This window comes from Amblyomma mixtum, chromosome 2, assembly GCF_055824585.1.
Source record: "Amblyomma mixtum isolate Tamu chromosome 2, ASM5582458v1, whole genome shotgun sequence".
NCBI classification, from domain to species: Eukaryota; Metazoa; Arthropoda; class Arachnida; order Ixodida; family Ixodidae; genus Amblyomma; species Amblyomma mixtum.
The window spans coordinates 239,698,877-239,720,965 of record NC_143013.1 but is presented as its reverse complement, the minus strand read 5'-3'; the positions used below and the strand labels follow the sequence as shown (position 1 = coordinate 239,720,965).

General features: G+C 44.6%; 1 protein-coding gene across 1 annotated transcript; it reads right to left on the bottom strand.

Moving 5' to 3' along the window:
- Positions 1 to 2,805: 2,805 nt before the first annotated feature.
- LOC149363117 (uncharacterized) lies at positions 2,806 to 7,836 on the bottom strand. Its single transcript, XM_089569891.1, has 3 exons — positions 7,707 to 7,836; positions 7,074 to 7,153; positions 2,806 to 5,713 (listed from the first exon to the last, which is right to left on the bottom strand). Exons 1-3 carry the CDS (start codon positions 7,756 to 7,758, stop codon positions 5,192 to 5,194), a joined length of 654 nt encoding a protein of 217 aa, XP_089426017.1. The 5' UTR covers positions 7,759 to 7,836; the 3' UTR covers positions 2,806 to 5,191.
- Between the last annotated feature and the right edge of the window lie 14,253 nt (positions 7,837 to 22,089).

Genomic DNA, 22,089 nt, shown 5'->3' with positions numbered 1-22,089 from the left:
GTACCTGTGTCTTTTTTGTCCTCGTTTTTTTCGTGCTGCTACGTTTTCAAGGTAGATACATAATCTCGTTAAGTAAAGGCTGTGTTCAAAAAAATGCGGTGATGGCGTATAGCTCTGATGAAGTTGGCAACGAAGCTGATCTGTTCACGCAAACCTGTGTTCTAAACCCACTTCCGCAGAAAATTCGTTCAAAAAAATTATTTCTGTTTCTTTCATGATAATCCAGGCACTGCCGCTGACGTCAGGAGGTTTACTTGAGTTTTCGGACCTTCTCGCGTAGACAACTGCGACAACGCCGGAATATTCCGCCGCGCCCCCCCGCGGTGGCTCAGTGGTTACGGCGCTCGGCTGCTGACCCAAACGACGCGGGTTCGATCCCGGCCGCAGCGGCTGAATTTCTTGACGGCGAAATTCTAGAGGCCCGTGTGCTATGCGATGTCAGTGCACGTTAGAGAACCCCAGGTGGTCGAAATTTCCGGAGCCCTTCACTACGGCGTCTCTCATAGCCTCAGTCGCTTTGGGACGTTAAACCCCAATAAAATAAACCAAACCAATATTCCGCCTCATGAGCCATGTTATGCATTCGCATTGTAACTGTTATGGTACAGTAAGTAAGGTAATGTAAGTGCGGGTAGGAACCTAAAAGCTGTACGCGGACAGTGGGAGGCGCCGTAGTGGAGAGATGCAGATTAATTTCGTGCACGTAGTATTCCTTATGGTGTGCCAAAACGGTACTGCACACGGGCTTTTTTGCATTTCCCCTCTACTGGGGGGCCTTCGGAGCACGTGGTCGATGCCTTGTCCTTCTACTCAGCAGCAGTTTCAACAGAATATCTGATTGCCAGCAAGATACTAAGATACTGACGTGTTACACTCACCTACGCACTGCTAACTCGATTTTACACTTTTTCCTAACAATTGTCTCTGCTTCATTGTAGAGCCGAATATGTTTCGCATTAAAGTCGCTTCAAATCTTTTTGAACACTAGGCCTCACGATCCTTCCTAACACATCAACCTTGCCTCCTTTCTGCATGACCGCGCGACTCGATTACAGAAGCAAGATCCTGAAAGACAAACTAGCTTCAGTTATGACAAAGGCAAGCATGTTGTGCACGTGTCGTGTCTTAGGAACCGTCCGCTGACGGGAACGTATTTTAATGTGATATTTAGTATAAATAGCTTTTCTTGATACTTTATTGTTCATAAGGACTTAACGGCCCAGAGCGACTCATGCTATGGGGGACGCCGTAGTGAGGGGCTCAGGAAGTTTAGACCACCTGGTGTTAAAGTATTTAACGTGCACTGACATAGCACAGTACACGGGCCTCTAGCATTGCTTCTCCATCGAAATGCGACAGCCACAGCCGGGATCGAACCCGCGCCTTTCGAGTCAGCAGCCGACCGCCATAACCACTGAGCCGCCGTGGTGGCCTTTTCACTCGAGTTCCAAGGAGTGAGAGAAGCGTTAAGCTATTCTAGTTTAATCGTGGTGTATACAATGGCCTGGGGAAAAAAGAGCTAAATAGGTAGCGTAGTAACATCTTTAGTTCAGAAAGCGACGCTTAATCGGGGATGCAATTGCAACATGCTAGATACAAAGCATAATTTTTTCTCGCACCCATTTCAATTCAAAAGGGCAATTGTTAGTTAACTGTATAAAAGAATGTTCACTCTCTAAGAGCTGCCTGCAACAGGACAGTGCCTCAATAACCTTAGAGGCTTTAATGGCAATCCTACTCGTGTGAGTAGTACCTCTCTGGCCCGTTAAGCAGCCATGGGTTTTAGTATAGTGGACCACAAAACACTCATAACGTGTTGTATTTCGTTGTATGTAGCACAAAATACACTTAGACACTCGTCCGCGTACAACCTTCCAATACTTGCGTTGAAAAGCACCGCCATAAAACACTCGCTGCATTCTGATACGTGGTGGGTTAATTTTGTTTTGCACCTTACAGCTGTAGAATTATCTATTGCTGCAATCATTTTTTTGCGGCAAAAAATATATTGCTATTGCACATAACATCGGTGCTTATTTACGAACAGGCTGCTGTGTTTCGACTTTTGTGGCTCACTGTTTGCAAAAAACAAATTACGAATGCTTATGCACAACGAAAAGCTCTACAGCCAGCGGCCGCCATGACAAAGGTGAATTTTCGTTGCGCAAAACTTGCCGTAAAATTATTATTCAAGTTCCAAACCGCCGGAGATTTAAAATAGCATAAAAAATTACAGAGAACACGTCAGCTGCGCCTTAAGGGTCCCATTAATATCATTAACCCATTTACGCGATAGCGCAGATCGGTTAATGCTCTTTTATCAGTATTGATAGTCCTCATACCATTGCGGTGCTGCCACCTGTGGGGCTTGTGCGGCCGAGGTTTTTCTTCCCGACAAGCCTCTCTCGACCAATCACTAATTCAACTCCCACCTGCCATGGCGGGTTGCTTGTCTGGGGATTTTTTCTGGATTATTCGCTCAAGGTGAACAATGAAAACGCCGGCTTTTATGTGACATGAGCTCTTTAACGCTATTGCGTCAGAAAAAAAATTGAACAGCTTCCACAGGGACTAGACATGGCTTGTTATAAGATGACGAAAGTTCAGGGCGTAACAGTTTTTAATGCAGTCAAGAGAAAGCTTAGAGCCGTAAGTGTTCACGCCAAGGAAGCGGGTCCACGCCAGCAGTATTGGCGACCTCCTGCATGGTATGTGAGCGCCGTTCATCTTGGTCAGTTAAGCAGGTGGTTTTATCAGCCCCCTCCCCCCCTCCCCCCCTCCCCCCTAGAGGCCGAGATGTTGTGAAATTTTGAGCGTAATCTTCACAGTGTGAGAAAAGCATTCCTGATGAAGCTATCTAGTTAAAGTTGAGCTGCGGACCGTCCTTTTAGATTCTGAGGAATGCTTTATTTAAAGTTCTGGCGTAGTACCAGCGGCTTAAGAGATAAATGTGATTAATGAAATGGTTAAATATATGAAATATATTTTAGAAACTATTCTTCAATATTTCAATACACTTGAACATATAGTATAGAGCTTCTTCCGCATCGCAACCGCTGACAATGACGTCTGAGTATGATTTCCGGACCCTGAGCTAACTTTCGTTGGTATTCTCAGTAAAGGATAGCTTCACGGTTAGTTCTGCGGTAGCGTAGTGAATGCGGCTACTTCTGTAGGCATCTTGCAAAAGAACCGCAAGCATATTTCCGTAACGCAGAGCACCGCCTGGTATGTTAAGATCAGCACATAGCCAGCCCCTTCAGAATCACGCTTCCTCAGCGTGGCGTATGACTGTTGCCACCTGTATAGGTTCTGTAGGGTTCACACTTATTTCAGCAACGCTGCGTCAAAGCGGAACATTTAACTTCCGTTTTGAATGATGTGCCGGTGGAACATACCAGGTGTGCCTGTTGCTCCTGCCTCAACTTGCGTTTAAATAAGGAGCACCTGATACTGACACGTGGTAGTTACTGCAGGGACCTATACAAAGCGAGGCATAGTGGTGCTCGGAACAACGATATGTAAGCAGCTGCGGTCGCTGGTAGAGCCGCAAGTGCAAAAGCAGCGCAGCGTCACGACAGCGCTGGATTAATTATAAGCATTGTGAAAGAGAATATATTTCTTCCCGTGACATAAAAGCCGCTCTTAGAGGGTACACTTAGTTGATAGGATCTCTGACTGACCCAAAAGAAGAAAACACTCTTGACAAAGAAATAAGCTCGGTACGAGATCCAGAACATGCCAATGCTGTTAGGGTTCTAATTGATCCGTGCCTTGCTGCAAACCGAGAAAAGAAAGACAAGGGACCTGAAGAGTGCTGCAGTTCCTTCTAGGGTCCGGTGGAAGGTTCGTTTAGGCAGGCATTGTGTACGAGACCAGTGGCTTGGTAGTTATGACATTTGGCTGCTAGGACCAATAACGAAGGCAGAGTGCCGAAAACTGCGGCACTGTTGGAACTGCACTGAGATGCGTATTCGCAAAGCCCCTATTACCCCTTGCTCATGGTGAACTCCTGTGAGGTCTGCTGGGGATAGTCGTGTTGACATGCATAATTGTAGGACCACGATATCAGGTAGGAAGAGAATAAATCTCTATTTTTTGGCAACAATAAAACAGGTAAAATTGTTATGGAGACAATACAGACTTCACCATACATCACAACCAACCCAAGCAGCGCAGATAATCGGGCCAGTATTACAAATGCATGCATTCACTCCGGTCCTTTGTGGGGCCGGGCTTTACGAATACGTTTCCAATATTGGTCCGATTAGCTGTGCTGCATGAGAAGATGTTCGATTATGAATACAATTCTTTTCCTGTAATGCTTAAAAGAGTGACGGTTGCCACAGAGGCTACCGCAAATAAAATATTCGCATAAACATTCGCATACATTGGTAGTGTATGCTTTGCAAGCCTTTTTTACTCAAACCTGGTCGCAATGCCCTCTCCCGATTACTACTCCTTTCTCTATTCGTTAAGCCACCCTTTTTGCTCCGTCGCTTCCTCGCGAGATCAGATCACAGAAAATGTCTAAGATTTTCGTCACCAGGAGGAGAAGAAAGCCCACAATCTTCAACACCCGTAGACCACCGGCATAGGATGGCTGAGCAGGTACCGCGTTTTCCGCGTAAAACGAGTTCCAAAGTTGACTGCGAAGGATGCTTTCGGTGGATGTGGCCAGCCATAGCATTAAGACTGCGATGTGCAGCTGCTCACAAGACCTTTCAAAATCACAAAACCAAGAAAAAGACCAATGTAGAGGCTACCTTGAGGGTTCGAATAATAATTTAGGGCCCCTCTGTAGGGGCTCAGTGGTTACGGCGCTCGGCTGCTGACCTGAGAGACGCGGGTTCGATCCCGGCCGCGGCGGACGAATTTCGATGAAGGCGAAATTCTAGAGGATCGTGTACAGCTCGACACCAGTGCACGTTAAAGAACCCCAAGTGGTCGAAATTTCCGGAGCCTTTCACTACGGCGTCCCTCATAGCCTGAGTAGCTTTGTTACGGTGAACCACAATAAACCAATAATTTAGGGCTGCACTGTGCAGGCTGCGCTAGGAAGTACAAAACGGGTGCGTTGAAATTTTGTTTTTGCAGAAAGCGTCGTATTTATTTATAGCTGACAGTACTCTTAGCACAACCTTAGTCACAGCGCTGTGGTGGGGACTGAATATAGTAGTGTTCAAGCTGTTCATTGTGTTACTGTAGTAGCATCCGCCGGCGCCACTTCGCTGGTAGCCGCAGATCCTGCGTTTTGAGTGCTATCTGAGCTATCAGTCTGTACTTGACTTGTAGCTGAACTGGTTATTTCTGAGGGCGTCGCCGGGCTCGTGGTCTCCGATGAAGCTCCGTCACCGGTTACCGCATCAGAGGACGTCTCTGATGACCCTTGGCTTGTCGCTGGTTCGCTAGCTGCACTCGACGTCTCTGGCGCTCCCTCCGATGATCCCTGGCTCGTTCCTGGTTCGTTTACCGCAGTAGACGTCTCTGTCACGCCCTCGGTGGATGCTTGGTTTGTTGCTGACTCCGTGGCCGTGCTTGACGTCTCTGGAAGTGGCTCTGATGATCCTGGAGTTGTCGTTGATTCTGCTGGGGCTGCCGTCGTAGGTTCATTTGTTTGCGTTGCGCCCTCTGAGGTAGACTCTGTCACTTTCGGGGTCACAGTTGTTGGTTCCTGCCCAGGTGTATGTTGCTTCTTTTTTTGTCCAGGAGGCTGGAAAAACAGGAAGAAGCGCTTAAGAAGCTACCAAAACATTGCATCATTCAGAGACCCAGATTAGTGATTTCACAATGTGCTTCAGTTATGTGCAATATATGAAATAAGGGCGAAATTACCAGCGTCTGGCGTAGTTGCGCCATATGGCTGCGAAGGAAAGCTATATTGCTTTTAGAGCCAATTGCAGCAGAAGAAAAACTCCTGGTTCGGGCTTCGAACCAGGGACCATCTCCAGTACGGAGAACCAACTGCACGAACTGAGCTAACTACGGCGGCCAATCGACGGAAGCGCTGAACGAATTGCTTCAACATGTGCTGTATATCTCGCAAAATGGGAGAAGGGAGTGTGCCATTCGCAGATATGGCATTATTGTTTAGAATATTTCTTGATTTTGAAGACAACAGAGCGCTATAAAGGAAAGAAAATTTAATGTGAGGAAGGTTTAAGATTGTTGAAGAGCTTAGCCAGAGGAACACCCTTCTGCTCCACAATGGAGAAAAGGAATGGTTGACAGAATACAAGATAAAATGAAAGAATACGCGATGACATCATTTTATTAAGGAGAGGTATCGACTGGGCTAGTATGGAAATTTTGGAATTCAATATACTTCGTCAACTAGTGCGAATGTGGCCCCGTCTATTTTTATTCTTACAAGCAGTGCGGCAGCAGAGCAATTGTACTCAGTCCCCTGCGGAAACACTGATCTACGTTTTTGTTAATTTCTTCATCTACGTAAATGCCTCCTTCTATAAGATTTGAATGACGTGGTCTTGACGTTAAACTCTCTATATTAGATAGATGTAGTTTTGCGTCCACAAAAACCTTCAGTAAGCAGTGGGGCATATCAGAACACCCTGCGGCATGTTTTGTGAGCGGCAGTTTTAGTTCAGTGTTGAAAGTGTAGCATCCGAGAAGGACAAGACACTGTGGTACCATCTGGTGGGAGTAAATCTAATTCCTTCAATGCTTGGCAGTGAAAAAAAAAAAACAACCGATGGCTCCTTAGCAATGTTGTTTGGAAATTTTAAGGGTATAGGTGCGGAAGGTGATGCCAGAGAACTTTAACTTGAGGGCAATAGAAGATGTCTTCGTCTTGCAGTGAACGATTCACAGAAAGATTATGATGAAAATAAAGATTACGATTTCGCGCTATCGGAACCTCTACTGTATTCACCAGTTTGCCAGATTTTTTTTAAAAAGCTACACCTAAATTCAATTTTTCTGATGTGTGACGACTGTAAAACCCGAAATCCCTAACCTTCAGTATTTATTTTATATTCTTCATCAGAGGTGCGGAAAGTCAACGTAACTGATATTATGCACGTGGGAATTATCAGTGAAGGAAGGTTTCTCACCAGATCCCCATGAAGACCCGGGGGTCCGTCAGACCAAGGTGGCCCACGCCCACGTGAGGGATGGCCGGGAGGCGGCATAGCTGCGTTTGGTGAAAATGCAATTTGAAGTCACGAAGGAAGCAGTGTCTAAGGAGCGGTTTTTGTGGTCAAGTTCGTGGTCCAAACTGCCTTCCTAATGCCAGTAGCGGAGATATGAGGCACATGTGCTTATAATACTGTAGCGATGATAGCACTATTGCGATTTTCATTGCTGGCGGTAATGGAAAAATAATAACAATAGACAATTAATTCTTTTTGCAATATAAAGTGCCGCAGCGCTCGGGTGACGCGCGACTCTGCGAGTAATTCACGCATTCGAAATGCTTTATTTTACTCAAGTGAGTACTATGTACATGAAGTTATAGCCATCGAGTATTTAATAAACAACTTAGGAACCACGCCGCTGACAGAGCGACAGTATTTCTGTGAGTGCTCATGCGAGTGATTCATTAACAACGTAGAAATTTCTACTGCACTAAATTGTGCGCTGCTAGTTATACGCAGGAGTAAAATTTATAAAATTGAGAGTTATCGGGGGGCAGATTTTACAACCTTGGTGCACCAGTAATACGGCTAAGGAAAAATTTTACTCACCAGTAGCAAAGGCAACACTTGCCAGGACAAGAACAGCAGCAAAGAGCTTCATTGTGTGTAGAACTATGAATACCTTTAGAGAGTCAAGAACTGTGAACCCCTGTACAGGAAGCCCAGACTTCTAAATGCCTGCTACGTGTCTAGCCCTGCAGCGTTAACTGCTTTTATACCCGCACGTAAGCTCGTGGTGATGGACAGCCTAATAAATATAAACATAGGCTCAATCTGCGTCATGCACTGCACATGGTATGTTTTTTTCCTTTTTTCTGTCACGGTACGCCAGCTGCATGACGAAAAAAATATCTTGTATGTCAGAAGAGGATCCGCATCTGGCGCATATTCCGACAGCATCACTTTGATCACGCGGCTCACGGTTAAATGAGCTGAGACACTGCATATATTGCGCCAAAACGAGCTCAGGATATGCTGCCTTCTCCACCACACTGCCTTGCTATCATAAAGGTTAGAGAGTTCGAACACGTTCCAATATCAGAAGTTCATTACTCCAAGAAATGTATACACATCAGCAAAAAAGATGTACCGTGTGTGACCTGCAGTAGTGTAACAGCGAATGCAAACGCCGATGTTAACTGCTGAGGAAAGCTTCACTGAAATATGTATCCGATAATAAGGGAGCAAACTACTCATTGCCACGATCCAATCGCAGCCACACGTAAAAAGGAAGGCTATACTGCTTCCACAGAAACTTCGTCGTTGAAGAAAAATTCGTCCGGCTCGGAGGTTTGAACTCGGGACCACCGGACCAGTCACTCTTTCAACTGAGCTAACCGGGACGGCTAGCATATGGTAGGGCTAGAGCGAATTGATCAATAACTCTAAGTGGGAACAGTGTCGGTCAAATGTTTCGGGGAATCCCCCGAGGTACGGTAAATTTTTAATAAGGTCGCAACTTACTCATTGGCATCCACCAAAGTTTGAGAGCTTGTACAAAAGGCTGACGGCGCTGGGCGTGGTTACCACTACGGTGCCGTGTGCTTAGAATACTGGTCATCCAAGGCAGTACCGACGCACCCCACCCAACAAGAGAGGGACCGTGGAGATGTCCAAATGCGTTTTCGCAGCATTAAAGGCTATCAATAGCAACTGATCGTGCTCTATTCTTCTTTAAAATCTTTGCAATCTATTGATAATCTACTTCAAAATCTCTAGCCCGATGGCTTCGCTCCAAAGCACCGTACAGAGCATGAGAAACAGATACGTCAGCGTCGTTCGGCACCGAACTGTTCCCTCAAGCCCTTCAAAAATACGTTCCTTGGCATTTGTCGTCGTTGTGACCGAATCCACATATACAGTGGCTATTGTTTCTAATTAGCAGCATTTATATAACGCCTTATATAAAACCTTCCATCGAAAACGGAGAGGAGGAGTGCAAGAAAGAAGCACTAAGTTCTAAAATAGCATCGGGCTGGGTTGATTGAATTACCGTGCAATTTATCGCATTATATTAGGCGAAGGGTAAGCACGCAATCGTGTTACGAGATCAAACAAGAAGCCGCAACTTTAACAAGCTTAAGGGATGAACAGTACTAGTTCCACGCCTGTCATGCCTCAATTATCGAGCGTTGAATTTTTTTTTGTGAATGTAATGTGTACAAGAACCACATTTCTTGTTACGTATTCGCACGTGTTCCCTTGGAAGAGAGGGCTTAACTCTCTTATTCACTATCTATATTATAATTGCTCAATACATAAAACGGAACACTAGAGAGCGTAATTTCTTTTGCTTAGAAAAAGATGGCGCATTGGCCGAAGCACTTGCAATTCGCGAGCAACCCAAAGCGATTTTTATTTCCGCACTTATAGAAAGTAAAGCACGGAATTTCTTTAGGTACTTCCATATATGAAATATCGGAAAGGGTTCTAACACTTCTTGTGCACTCTATTCCCTACAATGAATACAGCACTAGCAGCAAGACAGCGCTCCGAACACTTCAGCGGCAAAAATGACTGCCCTACTTTTGCCGGTGTAGGAGAGAAAGTACTCTAATTCATGCAGTAGCGATGCCCTTTCGATACATTCAGTCCTACAAACTCTAGAAGTTCTTTGGTTTGGGCTAGTTGGTTCGTAGCCATGTTTGAAACAGAAAGGCGCAAATGTGTCGAGGACAAGAAGAAACGTGAAGCCCCAACAGGCGCCTGTCTTGTTGCTTCACGTTCCTTCATGACAAGAAGAAACGCGAAGCGCCAACAGGCGCCTGTCCTGTTGCTGCACGTTCCTTCCAGAAGAAACGTGAAGCACCAACAGGCGCCTGTCTTGTTGCTTCACGTTCCTTCATGACAAGAAGAAATGCGAAGCGCCAACAGGCGCCTGTCCTGTTGCTTCACGTTCCTTCCAGAAGAAACGTGAAGCCCCAACAGGCGCCTGTCTTGTTGCTTCACGTTCCTTCATGACAAGAAGAAACGCGAAGCGCCAACAGGCGCCTGTCCTGTTGCTTCACGTTCCTTCCAGAAGAAACGTGAAGCACCAACAGGCGCCTGTCCTGTTGCTTCACGTTCTTTCTTGTCCTCGTCCCATCTGCGCCTTTCTGTTTCAAACGTGCCTACAAATTCATTGCGAAACAATGCTGAAGCATCGCCATTTGTACTATAGCACATACCACAATGCAGCATTACGAACAAATGCCATTAAACAAGTTGTCAAGCGTCGCAACCACGCTACAGCTGAATTCTGGAATGTGGGTGGCTGGATTTGACTTGTATGATGGGCAGTCAAAGTATGCGTTAGGTAAGTTATTTGCGATACAAAAAATCCACTCTTGTTTTTCTATGGTACGTAGTGATAACTCATCACGACCCACCTAAAGCACAGAAAAATGGCACAGTTTCAAATGCGGTAAGTATAGTGCGCTTCAATTACTAGAGCGTTCCATTTCAAGCAGGCGCAGTTGTTAAGAAGACAGCAGTGGCGGCCAAGGTGGAGTTTTCCTTTGAAGTTTCAAGCGTTATCATAAGAATGCGAGAAAAACGTTCGGAATAAAGCAGTCGGGCGCGAAAGTGAGCTACAAGATCTTTCGTTTGATCCTGTGGGAAGTTCAATTTATTTCCTCTTTGTGGCCGTAAAGATAGAAATGTAATTGCGAAATTTTGTAGATAGTTCTAAGGATCGTTGTCATGTAATTTATTATTGTTGAAAAAAACAACTGTCACTCCTTGTTCACCGCGACCGCTAATAATGTCGACTTAATTGCATTAAAGATTCAGTGGTAGGGCATTAAATGCATCCAGTGGCTCCGTTGTCTTTACATTAACAGCGAGTATACCAGTTTTGTAACACAGAGCTGTACCTGGCTTGTTAAATTCGGCTCGGGGCGAGTGCCTTAGGATATAGGGATCCTCCGTCATGATTCCGTCAACGCCATGAGTGTCGGTACAGTCTCTGAAAGCTGACTTCCACGTGCTTTAGATATACTGTCGTCGGCGTGGGGCCTTGTAACTTCCTCTTGAAATGGTACGCCTACAGAACACATCAAGGCTTTCTCTTTTCTACCTCTAGTTCCGCTAAAAAGATTACCGGGGCACCTAAGGAACGAGTAATTCTAGTAATTCTAAAGAAGAATTATATTTCTATCTATCTCTATTCTATATCAATTTCATTACAATTTTGCTATACCTATTTTGCAATCCTATTGCAATTGGTCTAATTCTATTCCATTCCGTTGTAGTAAATACAGCTGTAGTTCCAGCACTCGCTATTACTGGTTGACATTTCGTATTTGCCGCGTATGATGACGTCATATCGTGTCTACCAAACGCACGTTTTTACGCGCAGCCACTTTTTGGGCGACGCAGGGTTACTCTGCCGACGAGCCGCCTAATGCTCTCGCATTGCAACTAGCGTCTGGTGCTGACACGTGTTAGGTAATTACGGAAACTTTTAGAATGAAGTCACCGGGCAATGTGTGCCTCGGTACACTCCTAGCCTGGCTCCATCTATATACCTCTTAGTAGCTGGAACTTTTCTGCAAAAAAGCTGCACTTATATAAGTGGAACTATATTTTGATACACTTAAAATATTCGGAATAGCGTAGTCCGAGGCCTTAGATCGAACAATCACACGCATATTACTATCGGGAACTTCTTTTGGGATATTTCTGAGCGGAATGGCATTCCAGATATTTTCATGTAGAGCGCTGTTGTTGTAGAAGTCTCTCGGTTACCGTGTTTTCAAGCCGCGATTGTCCTCGCCATCGTTTAATCCTCATTCCAGGATTCTTGTGAAGAGTATGTGGTAGAGTTCATTGCGCAGTGCTATTATAGAAACAACACAAAAGGTCCAGAATTTTATAGGCGGAAACATTTCTATTGAGCTCCTCAACTTCAACACTGTTGTCGAATTTAGACTCTGTCGCACCTTAAGCGTACTGTAGACGTAAAAGCTATGTAACGTTCCCCATTAGACCTATGGAAAATATATTTATTGCCGTATTTACTTGTACTATGTTTTGTAATGATGGACAGCCGAATTGTTGAAACGGAAACCCGCTGAACGCCTTATACTCCACATTGTGTGCTATCATATTCGTCTTTTTTAGTGGGTGGGCTGCAAAGCGCAAAACAGCTACGATTTCAAAAATGGATCTGCATCAGGTGCGTGTTTCGACGGCATCACTGTCGTAATGCGTCCCACGCTCTACCGAGCACCTGCGTAGGAAGTGCTGCTCTCGCTATCTAACTTTTTCGCTGTACAAAGGGCTCGAAAGTTCGTACACGTGCCAGTATTAGAAATTCATTACCTCCGCGCAAAGCGTGCATAGAAGCAAAAGAGACGGAGCTCGTGTGGCCAACAGCTATGTCATTGCGAACGGAAATTGAATGTGCATTGTTTAACAGTGCTTCACTGAAGCAATCCTCTGGCAACTTGAGAGCCTCTACTAACGGCAAACACCGCTGACAGGAGTCGCCACTACGGTGGCGCGTGCTTATCGTTCTAGAGCAGTACCGGGGCTCAGATTCTGTCAAGGCAGGAACATGGAGACTTTTCAAATGGGGTTTGCTGCTTTTGAAGGATCTCAGTAGTGACTGTGTATGCTTCGGATTGGTTTCTGGGATGAGCTCAATTCATATGGCGATTGAAGTGCAAAGCAGGCTTAGTGCATTTAGCAAATACTTTTCTGAATACTTTGTTGCGCTAAAAAATTTAAAAAAAATTGAGGTTGGCGCATGATGGCCTTAGTTGCCTATGTGCCATACAACAAACAAACAAACTGTAAAAACTTGGCAGGACGGTTATTGCTCTGTAATTCTCAGATATAGAGTAGTCTGCTAAGATTGGACGCGGAGCACATGCTGCCCTCCTGCAACAAAGGACTCACAACTAGGCAGCTTGCCTTTTCACTACAATGGCATTATGCTAGGAATAAAAGTGTGATCTAGAGTAAAAAAAAGAATAAAGGAACAAGCGTCCCCTGCTGTCCTAGTTGAAAGAAAATAAATCTACCAGTATATAATTTCGGCTTTACCTTTTATTTTGCATGCTTTGCGGCCATTTTGGAGGACGTTAGCCGAAGTCCACTCTCGTACAGAGTGTATATAGGAGCTTGAGGCAAGGTTGTCACGCATCACTTCTACACTATGTGTCGTATTTTGAGTGGAAGAACTCGAATGGTGCGGTATGGTATGGTTTAGTGCAGTATCGTAAGTGTCGTCAAACGCCAGAAAGCTGTACACAGAGTATGAGAGACACCCTGTGTGGAGAGATGCGGAATATTTTCGTTCACGTGAGGTTCTTTAATGATTGGAAGCTCCGCACCTCAGGCGGGGCATTATTGTATTTATCCTCTATTCAAATTCAAATTCTTTATTTACATTTAAAAGTAAACAAAGATGTGTCCAGCACTGTCTGAACCCGTAGGCTAGTCATGGGTCCAAAAAAATGAAATACAATCATACAGACACTCCAGTACAATGCAATTAGAACTTGTAACAGCGGGGGAGATACAAGTGTATGAATACGAGTGCAGAAATGGGAGTAGAAAAGGGGCTGCCGGAACTAATGGTCGGTACCACAAACTTCGGCTAAGCGACCGCTTCAGGATGACTCTTTCCAGCGAGAGAGCGAAATGGTGCACGTTTTGGCGCAGTGTTCCGCATTTTGCTGACACTTTTCTTACCTTCATTTTCGCAAGGAGTCCGCTACGCATTAAAGCAGTTTTTAATGGGCTCTCTTCTAGAATGCTACGCCTCGCCATCTTTCGTAACGGCTTACCCTTGTCTCTTTTGTACATGTCTTGTAACGACAGCATGGCCATGCACTAGTTTATTTGATATTTCATTCCCCTTAGCGCTCTTCTAAATACATTTCTTCCTTTAGTGTTTGCGGCACCAGGTTTTCATGCTTGGTACGCATCTTGTACTTTTAACTGTCTCTAATGTAATATACTCTTTAGCCCATATCGTCCTCTCGTACCCACTATCAGCTAGTGATTCCCTGAGGGCACGTAACTAACAGTATGCTCGAAACTTCCCCAGTGTCATTCGGCTATTCAAATATTTCATGCCACCTTAGGTCCTGGAAACGCCGTGTTGTTTCAACTCTATCACAATCTCCTTTTACCACAGAGACAAGTACTAATGAAATAATTCAAGTTAAAAAAATTAAAGCAATGTTCTCAAAGAAAGAGGAGTTCAGCGTCACTGGCCCATTAGCTTCAGTTACTAATAAATTCCTTCGATTTTAAGATGCGGCATAGCACATGTTCACTGGGTTATCTACTTCCTCCTACGTATTCAGACTTGATCTCTTGGTATGTTCGCCTGGTTCCTCGCGTTGAAAGTTTTACTGAATACTAGCCTGCCCATCGATATTTTACTATTGCGAGTATTTTTTCGCCATTTTTCATCTTGTTAGGCAGGAACATGTAGTTAGAGAGGACAATCGTTCGGTACAAACAAGCGCAAATAAAGTATCAATTTTTGGGCTTCCACGTTCTATGAACAGATTACTCCTAAGTGCTACGTCACAGAGGCACAGAGCATGACAAAACATTTTAGAAAATAGCCTCTGTTGCGCGCATTCCTTCGCCTGTCGACGAGACAGCTGTTTTCTGGCTTTTGTGACTTTATACAAGATGCCTCCAGACATTTCTTGGGCATTGCTGATGTTTTCGGGGAGCTGACGATAGCAGACCCAGAGAATAAAAGAAACAGCTACAAGTTTAAGCCTTAAAGAAACTGTAACAAACAATAGCGCAACTTATCATAGCCCATGACTTTTGGATATTTAGATTAGCACATCGAGGCCGAAATAAATGCCGACACTGTATGGGCGGGTGTAGACGACTGCATGAACGTCGTGACCGAGTCCTTGTGTGGAATAGTACGGCAGTAATAAATTGTTCTGTACGCACACACAGCTTCTCAAAAGCTTATGAAGCAACCACAATTAGGTACAGTGCAAAGCAGGAAAAACGTAAGCGTGGAAATGCCCGTTTGGGCGTAACGCCACTAACTCGTAAAGACGAAACCAGCTACCCCGACAGGAGCTGAGTAAGGTTCAGACTTATCTCCATGATGCGTTTTCTAAGTGCACTGGAGGTATCCATAAAATCCAAAGCACCAAAAACCCCGCTCCCGACCACCCAACCAAATAGGTCCGCAAAAAAAATGGTAGCCGATTTAGCATAGTCAGGCTATATTCGAATGAGCTTCGCCAGCACGTTTTCGTTTCACACGATACTTCATTGGCGTCACAGTACCGGTTATACTTGTCCATAACTAAATATAACAAAAACGTCTTTCTCAAGCCAACCTTTGTTTCATAGAGCGTATGGGCCAGATTGTCTTATGCATAGTTGGCTGTAAAGACGGCTAGTACATTTTCCACAACGCAACAGGCAGGCTGCCACTTGCCCATCGTGACAGGTAGGCCATCTGCCAGAGGCTTCAGGCAAGTCGACATAGGTGAAATCGGAGATTGGTGGTTTTAGTGCTAGAGCGCTAAAAGTGATACTGACTGCATGCCCTTTCCTAATGTTCCTCAATTGTGCTATACGTTCCAACAGCCTTCTATAGAAAACTGATACGAGGGTACATGAGCATTATACTCCGAAAAGGTACTGTGCTCTTTCGATCGGCAAAAATAGGAAAATATCATAGAGTAGTCAGATAGTGCACGTGGATTCATGCGACCATTGATTACACAAGAAAGAAAGTACTGGAAGATGGATGGCAAAAATGAGGCAAGTCTCACCCGTGTCGAGTTATGAATCGACCGTTGATGTCGATTTATAAGAATGTTATTTTATTGTAGAATTACTTTTATTGCACCTTTTTCAGGCCAGTTCCATTGAATAAAACAGGACTTAAGCTGGTGTAGTTTAGTCCTGATATATAGAACTGTCCGGAAAGTAAGAGAAAGAATTGGCGTTGAGACATCTTTTTTATAGAAAATGAAGACTTAATCGGAAATGTTTTTATAAGACAGATACTACGGAAAATTATTCTTCTGTTGCTAATTGCGTTTGAATATGATTTTTTATTTATTTTCACAAACTAAAGGTTGATAATGGAGTAGACGGTTGTCGTGTACTTCACTGTGTAGAATATATAAAGCGGTGCTTAACAGCACCCCGCTTAAACAACATCATTGGCTACAGTGGCCGCCCTGCAAGTGTCTGTGGGATTCTTTCTGCCCATCGAGCAGAAATGGCCAAAGTGATTGCGCAACATTGATAGTGTACCGCATTCAGTGCTATGGCAAGCAAAACGCATTTCTACACTAACTCTATGCAACCGGGCGCAATTTGAGTGAGTAAGCACCGCAAATAAACACGTTGTAGAGCTGCCGTATCCCCAGTCCCACTGCATTGCGTAATGTGCATGGTCGATTTCTTTTTTACCTACCACAGTCCTACTATCCGCTGTTCAAATTATTGGTGAGAAAAAGAAACTTTCTTGTCTTTGCATAGTATATCACTGATGATACAACGAATACGAACAGAATACCTGACGTAGCCTAAGTACGCCAAGATATTGGCGGTGGTTTTAGAAGCTCTCTTTTCAGTGCTGGTTACTCTCAGGAAAAATTGTTGCTCGGCTCCTAAACAGCCAGAAACCCACAAATGATATGAAAACAAAATTATACATCTTGAAGAAGGACAAAGACGGCTTATTTTATGTGGCGGGAGTTAAGGGCGCTACCGTTTCTACGCTGTTAAGGAAGCGAGTAAAAACTATTGGTGCAGGTGCAAAGGAAGCTTGTCCATGTTCAACCAGTACTAGCACACTCTCGCACAAGTCATCAGCATGCTTCATCTAAGTTCAATTAGCGGGAGGGGTTAGCAGTCGAGCCTTAAAGGTAAGGGTGTAGTTTTGGTTCTAAGCTTTAGGCATTCGCTTAACAGTGCAAGAAAAACATTGAGTATGAAGCTATCTTGTGAAAACTGAGCTGAAGGGTTTATTTTTCATCCTTGTGCAACATTTTATTTCAAGTTGGGGAGTAGTCCCTGCGACTTAAGAGGCGCTGGTAATTTCTGTAAAGATGTGCTATTTTATATGTAAATTGCATAATATATTGCAATATAAGAAAAGATCAAATATGCCGCGTCTTCTTGATCGCAACTGCTAACAACTCTGTCTGAGTGCGATTCTCGGCTCATGTACATATATTTGTTGGTATGCACAGTATAGTTTTAATGGTGAGCAGTCGGGCAGACTGTTGGTGGTTCTTGCTTCTGTTCGTTATATTTCACAAGAACCACAAGTATAATTTCGCAACGAAGAGCAGTGCCTTACATGTTAACGTCAGCACATGGCTATCCACTTCTGATCACGCACCCCCAGCATGGCTCAGCACGGTTACCACGTGTACAAGCTCTGCAGGCGCGCGCGTGTATCCGCAACGCTGTCGTCAACGCGATGCATTTTATTTTCCTTTTTGAATGATGTGGCTGCGGAATACACATCCACCTCCTGCTCCTGGCTCGATTTGTGTTGAATTATGGAGCGCCTGATGGGGACATGTGGTATGTAATTGCGGGGATTTTTAAAAAGCGAGGCATCGTGGCACTCTGAACCACGACACCTACACAGCTGCATGCTCACGCTGGTAGTGCGTCAACAGATCGGGACGACAGCTCTGCATTCATTATAAGCATTTTGAAAGAGGACAGATTTTCCACTGTGACGGAGAAGTCACTCTGGCACGGGACATTTTGCTGTCTGGATTCGAGGCTGATCAAAAAGAAAACTAAACACCCCTCTCAACGCAATAAATTCACTACGCAGATTGAGGACAGACTTATGCAGTTAGAATGCTGATTCATCCAACTTTATCTGGGAGCGAAAAAAAAAGAAAGACTCAGAAGATCCTAACAGCTGCATCTCCTTATACGGTCCTGTAGGAGGCGGATTTATACAGGCTCTTGTCAATTCTAAATAGTGGCTTAGTGGCTATGACGTTTTGCTGCTGGGCCGTAGGTCGTTTCAACTGATCCCGTACACGGCGGGTGGTCTAAGTAAGTTCGGAGGCCACAAATGCGGCGTCTCTGCCCACGCGGGGCTTCGGGGCGTTCAAGCCCACATATGACACGTTACTAGTTTGAGGTAAAGACGCTCAGAAGCTCTCAGGTCTTGTTTTTTCTTTCGCAACTGCTGTGGTTACTTGCGATGAGGAAGATTCTGGTGTGAAAATCCTGAAATTGGGAATGACCGAACTAAGTGGTTTTTTTTTAACTGCACTCATGGTTTTAAGTAGTTTTTACTGTACTCGTTAAACTGAAAGCAGAGTGCCTCAACAGTGGCACTTTTGATAGACAGTTAGGGCTCTTTAATCCTACAGTGAATGCCCTCTAGCTGAGTGAGAAGTCTTGTAAGGTTTAGTGGGCGTATTTATCAATGTGCTGTAGCAACGTCAGGCACGAAAGAAAATATATCTCCTCTCTGGCAACACCTCCTTTAGTAAACCGGCCAGTTGTGCTTCTTTGTGCAGGCCCATACCGTTCGTAAGGTAGCAAGTTGGGCTAGTTAGTGCTGTCCTATGACGGAAAGAACGTTACTGCGCTAAAAAGACAAAGACAGCCACGTAAAAGGCAGGATATGAGCTGTTACTTTCTTTACGTCATGAGCTTATCTTTTAGTGGACAAAGTTTTTTACATTGCAAATATATAGTTCAACATGCGTTGCTGCTAGCATGTTGGAGCGTGAATTAAACATTATTCTTGTTGTGGGGCTGAAAACAGAGAGCGTTGCTTCTGAGGTTATGAGAACAACAATATTTTACAGTATTAAAAGGTATGGGTTTGTCGACGTCATCTTTAGTAGACTAACAAAAGGCCCCGTCTTGTTCTTAGAACACTGTTTTATGGTTGTAAATTTTCGACGCTTCGTGTGTTTCATTGGAGCCTGCAGCACGGTCGTCTGCCATCACAAAGGCTGGTTGGTTCGTTTATGCGGCTTAACGTCGCAAAGCAACTAGGGCTATGAGAAACGCCGTAGTGGAGGGCTCCGGAAATTTCGACCACCTGGGGTTCTTTAACGTGCACTGACATCGCACAGTAAATGGGCCTCTAGAATTTCTCCTCCAAAGAAATTCAACCACCGCGGCCGGGATCGAACCCGCATCTTTCGGGTCAGCAACCGAGCACCATAACCACTGAGCCACCGTGGCGGCCATCACAAAGGCATTAATGCTATTTGAACGTACTTGAAACTGCCTGACAACCACAGTAGCCAGCTTCTTCATATTTTTGAGCGGAGCGGGAGCCTGCAGTTTTGTAAACCCGTGAGCACTCAGGTTTCAAACCTGCGTGTTATGTGGAAGGTTGCTGTCATACACGACGCTGGAAAAAGTAGTTCGAATGAACAGAACAACCTGATGAAATTACAGCCGCATGGATATTACAGAAAAAACGCATGCGCATTTGTTTAGATTCGGTTGTACGAACCCATCGACATTGTAACCCTTCCGGTTTTCCGTGAGACCAGTGCCGATACAACACAACGATCAGTTAAAGTGGCGGCCAATTTTAATATTTCTGCCCTTTCTTTTCGGCTGAAGCGACATTGCGTTTGCGCTGTCGTGTGAGTAAAGCCAATAACATAAGAGGGGCGCAGTGTTTGATAAATTTTAAGCTTATTACAAAAAGTTAATAACAACAACATTCGATACAATAAGAAATAATGCGACATGTATCCATACTTTATACTGCATTCGGCGCCTTAGCCATGCATAATCGCATGACGCTCTTTTAATACATACCAGGACCTTCTACTGCACCATAATAATTCTAAATTGATAAGTAATTTTTACTGATGTTTTCATAGTTTTTGGCCTATGAAATATTTCTACCATCAGAGAGGCACTTAGCTGAGGCAATGCTTGAGTCGGTGTACGCAATAATATTTCTTTTTTTTTGCTGAAACCGTGCATAGTGTGTTCTTGAAGGCTTCTTGAAATTTCAAAAAAGTTGAGGTGTATGCTGGTCTCAACCTTTTCCTCTGCCAGAATGACTTATAGGGAGAAAGCGCCATTGTTGTAAAGTCAACGGTTAAAAACTGCTCACCAGGAGTTGCATATAAACGTTAGTATGAACGACGACGAGCCTTGTCAGTCATAGGCCATGGAGCATGAGAAGGCGCGCCAGAGCGACGGTGTGAGCTCCAGAGAGAGCAAGTCCAGCGGATGCTTTCGGAACAACCGCCTACCATAAAAACAACAACTGACCGCTCCTGGAATAATGGGAGTGCGTGCTTAATGTTCCGAAGTATCGCGAATCATTGCCTATGTTACTGAAGGGTGGGGGTATAACTACGCTCAAAGCTTTAAACTTTCACAGACAGATGTATTATATAAAGTGTACAGCCTCTTTAGAAGTCTATCAGGCCAAAGTGTTGACTTTGAAGCAATTTTATTTAGAAATTACGGCACACCTGAAGTTTCAAACCTCTGGAGGATGTGGGCTCTTGGTCTCACCTCTCCGAACATTTGGAGCTTCATTCTGCCCGTGTGTGCCCCACCGCACGGCTGAGAACAAGATCCCGGGGCCTGAAGCCCTTGCATGAAGCATGCACGTTTACTTATCGAAGACTGGGATGTATAGCGAAGGCACGCTTGAAATAAAGCATGAAATTCAATTTTAGAAGCGTGGGTTTTATGGTTGACTGCATCGAAATCTATGTATGCGTGTAGATTGCCCGCGAGTGAATGCGTCTATAGCACGCGCATATCAAATTACCATTGCGTGTCATGCCCAGGATTTTAAAATGTTTTTTTTTTCAGAATACTCACACGTTTAAGCACAAAATGCTTTTGGCTTCCGTTCACGGGAAAATGAGATGAACATTGTGTAGGAATTGCGGTGAACACATGACGCAGAACGTAAAGATGAACTTTGCGCGAAAAATGCGAAAATTTCCATCGGAGAGTGTGCAGCTTGGGGCACCCTAATACCTGCAAAATCGGCGAACTGTGAGCGGAAGCATGCCCTACAGGTCTTCGGTGGTTACCAGATGGTGACAAAAATAGTTTTACTGACAGTGGTATAGCGTTGTTGCCCCTGTGACGCGATTCCCTTTCTACATCACTCAGAAGCCTCGGTGGCCGCTGACAGTAAAATGCTCCTAGTCGGGGATCTCTTAATGTGCGTCTCAGCTTGGAGCTGGGCAATGAACACACGCGGCTTGTCTATAAACGAAGAGTGCTGAGCGCCGCTTTTCGAACATATAGAAGTTCCGCGCGCTACTCTGGAAAAAACCGTTTTCGGGTGGGAGGCATCCAATATTGTGCTCTTGCTTTCCTGGAATGCACTTTTAACATTCATCTACTCTTGGCTACGAGACAGACTAGAAATGTTTCATCAAAGTACGGTTCGCTTTTTTGTCAACGAAAGCAGTTATTTTACAGCTGCTGTTTGGTCAAGGTTTGGTCAGTTACTCCAGTCGACGATGGGACGAGTTGTCTTGGCTGCGTCTTCTGAATGGCGTCACTTTCACTTTGCTGGGTCTTTTCTCGTGGTATTCGTCTCAGTGCCTGCGTTTGTGGTTGTCGTAGCAAAATATCCGTAAGTTCCCAGTTAAACGTTACCGTCTTTATATATTTGAAAAACAGAAAAAGAAATTTGTAGTGTAGCCGACACCCACTTTTTATAGAGATATAAAGCAACTAAGTGCATATTCTACTGTCGGTAGCGTATGGGACCACGAATCCTAAACCATGGGTGCAAAATGAATGCTTGGTATCGTGGTTGCAAGTGGTCTGCGAGTGAAAGTAGAAAAACATTGAGGAACGTCCCTTGCACGAAGGCCGCTGGTCCACTGAGATACTATGGTCAAGTGGAAGTAGACTACTTTGACCTTAAGGGCCTGCGAAAATTGAGGACAAGTGCCTGGTGCGAAATCTTCTGTTTGAAACAATATCTTACTTT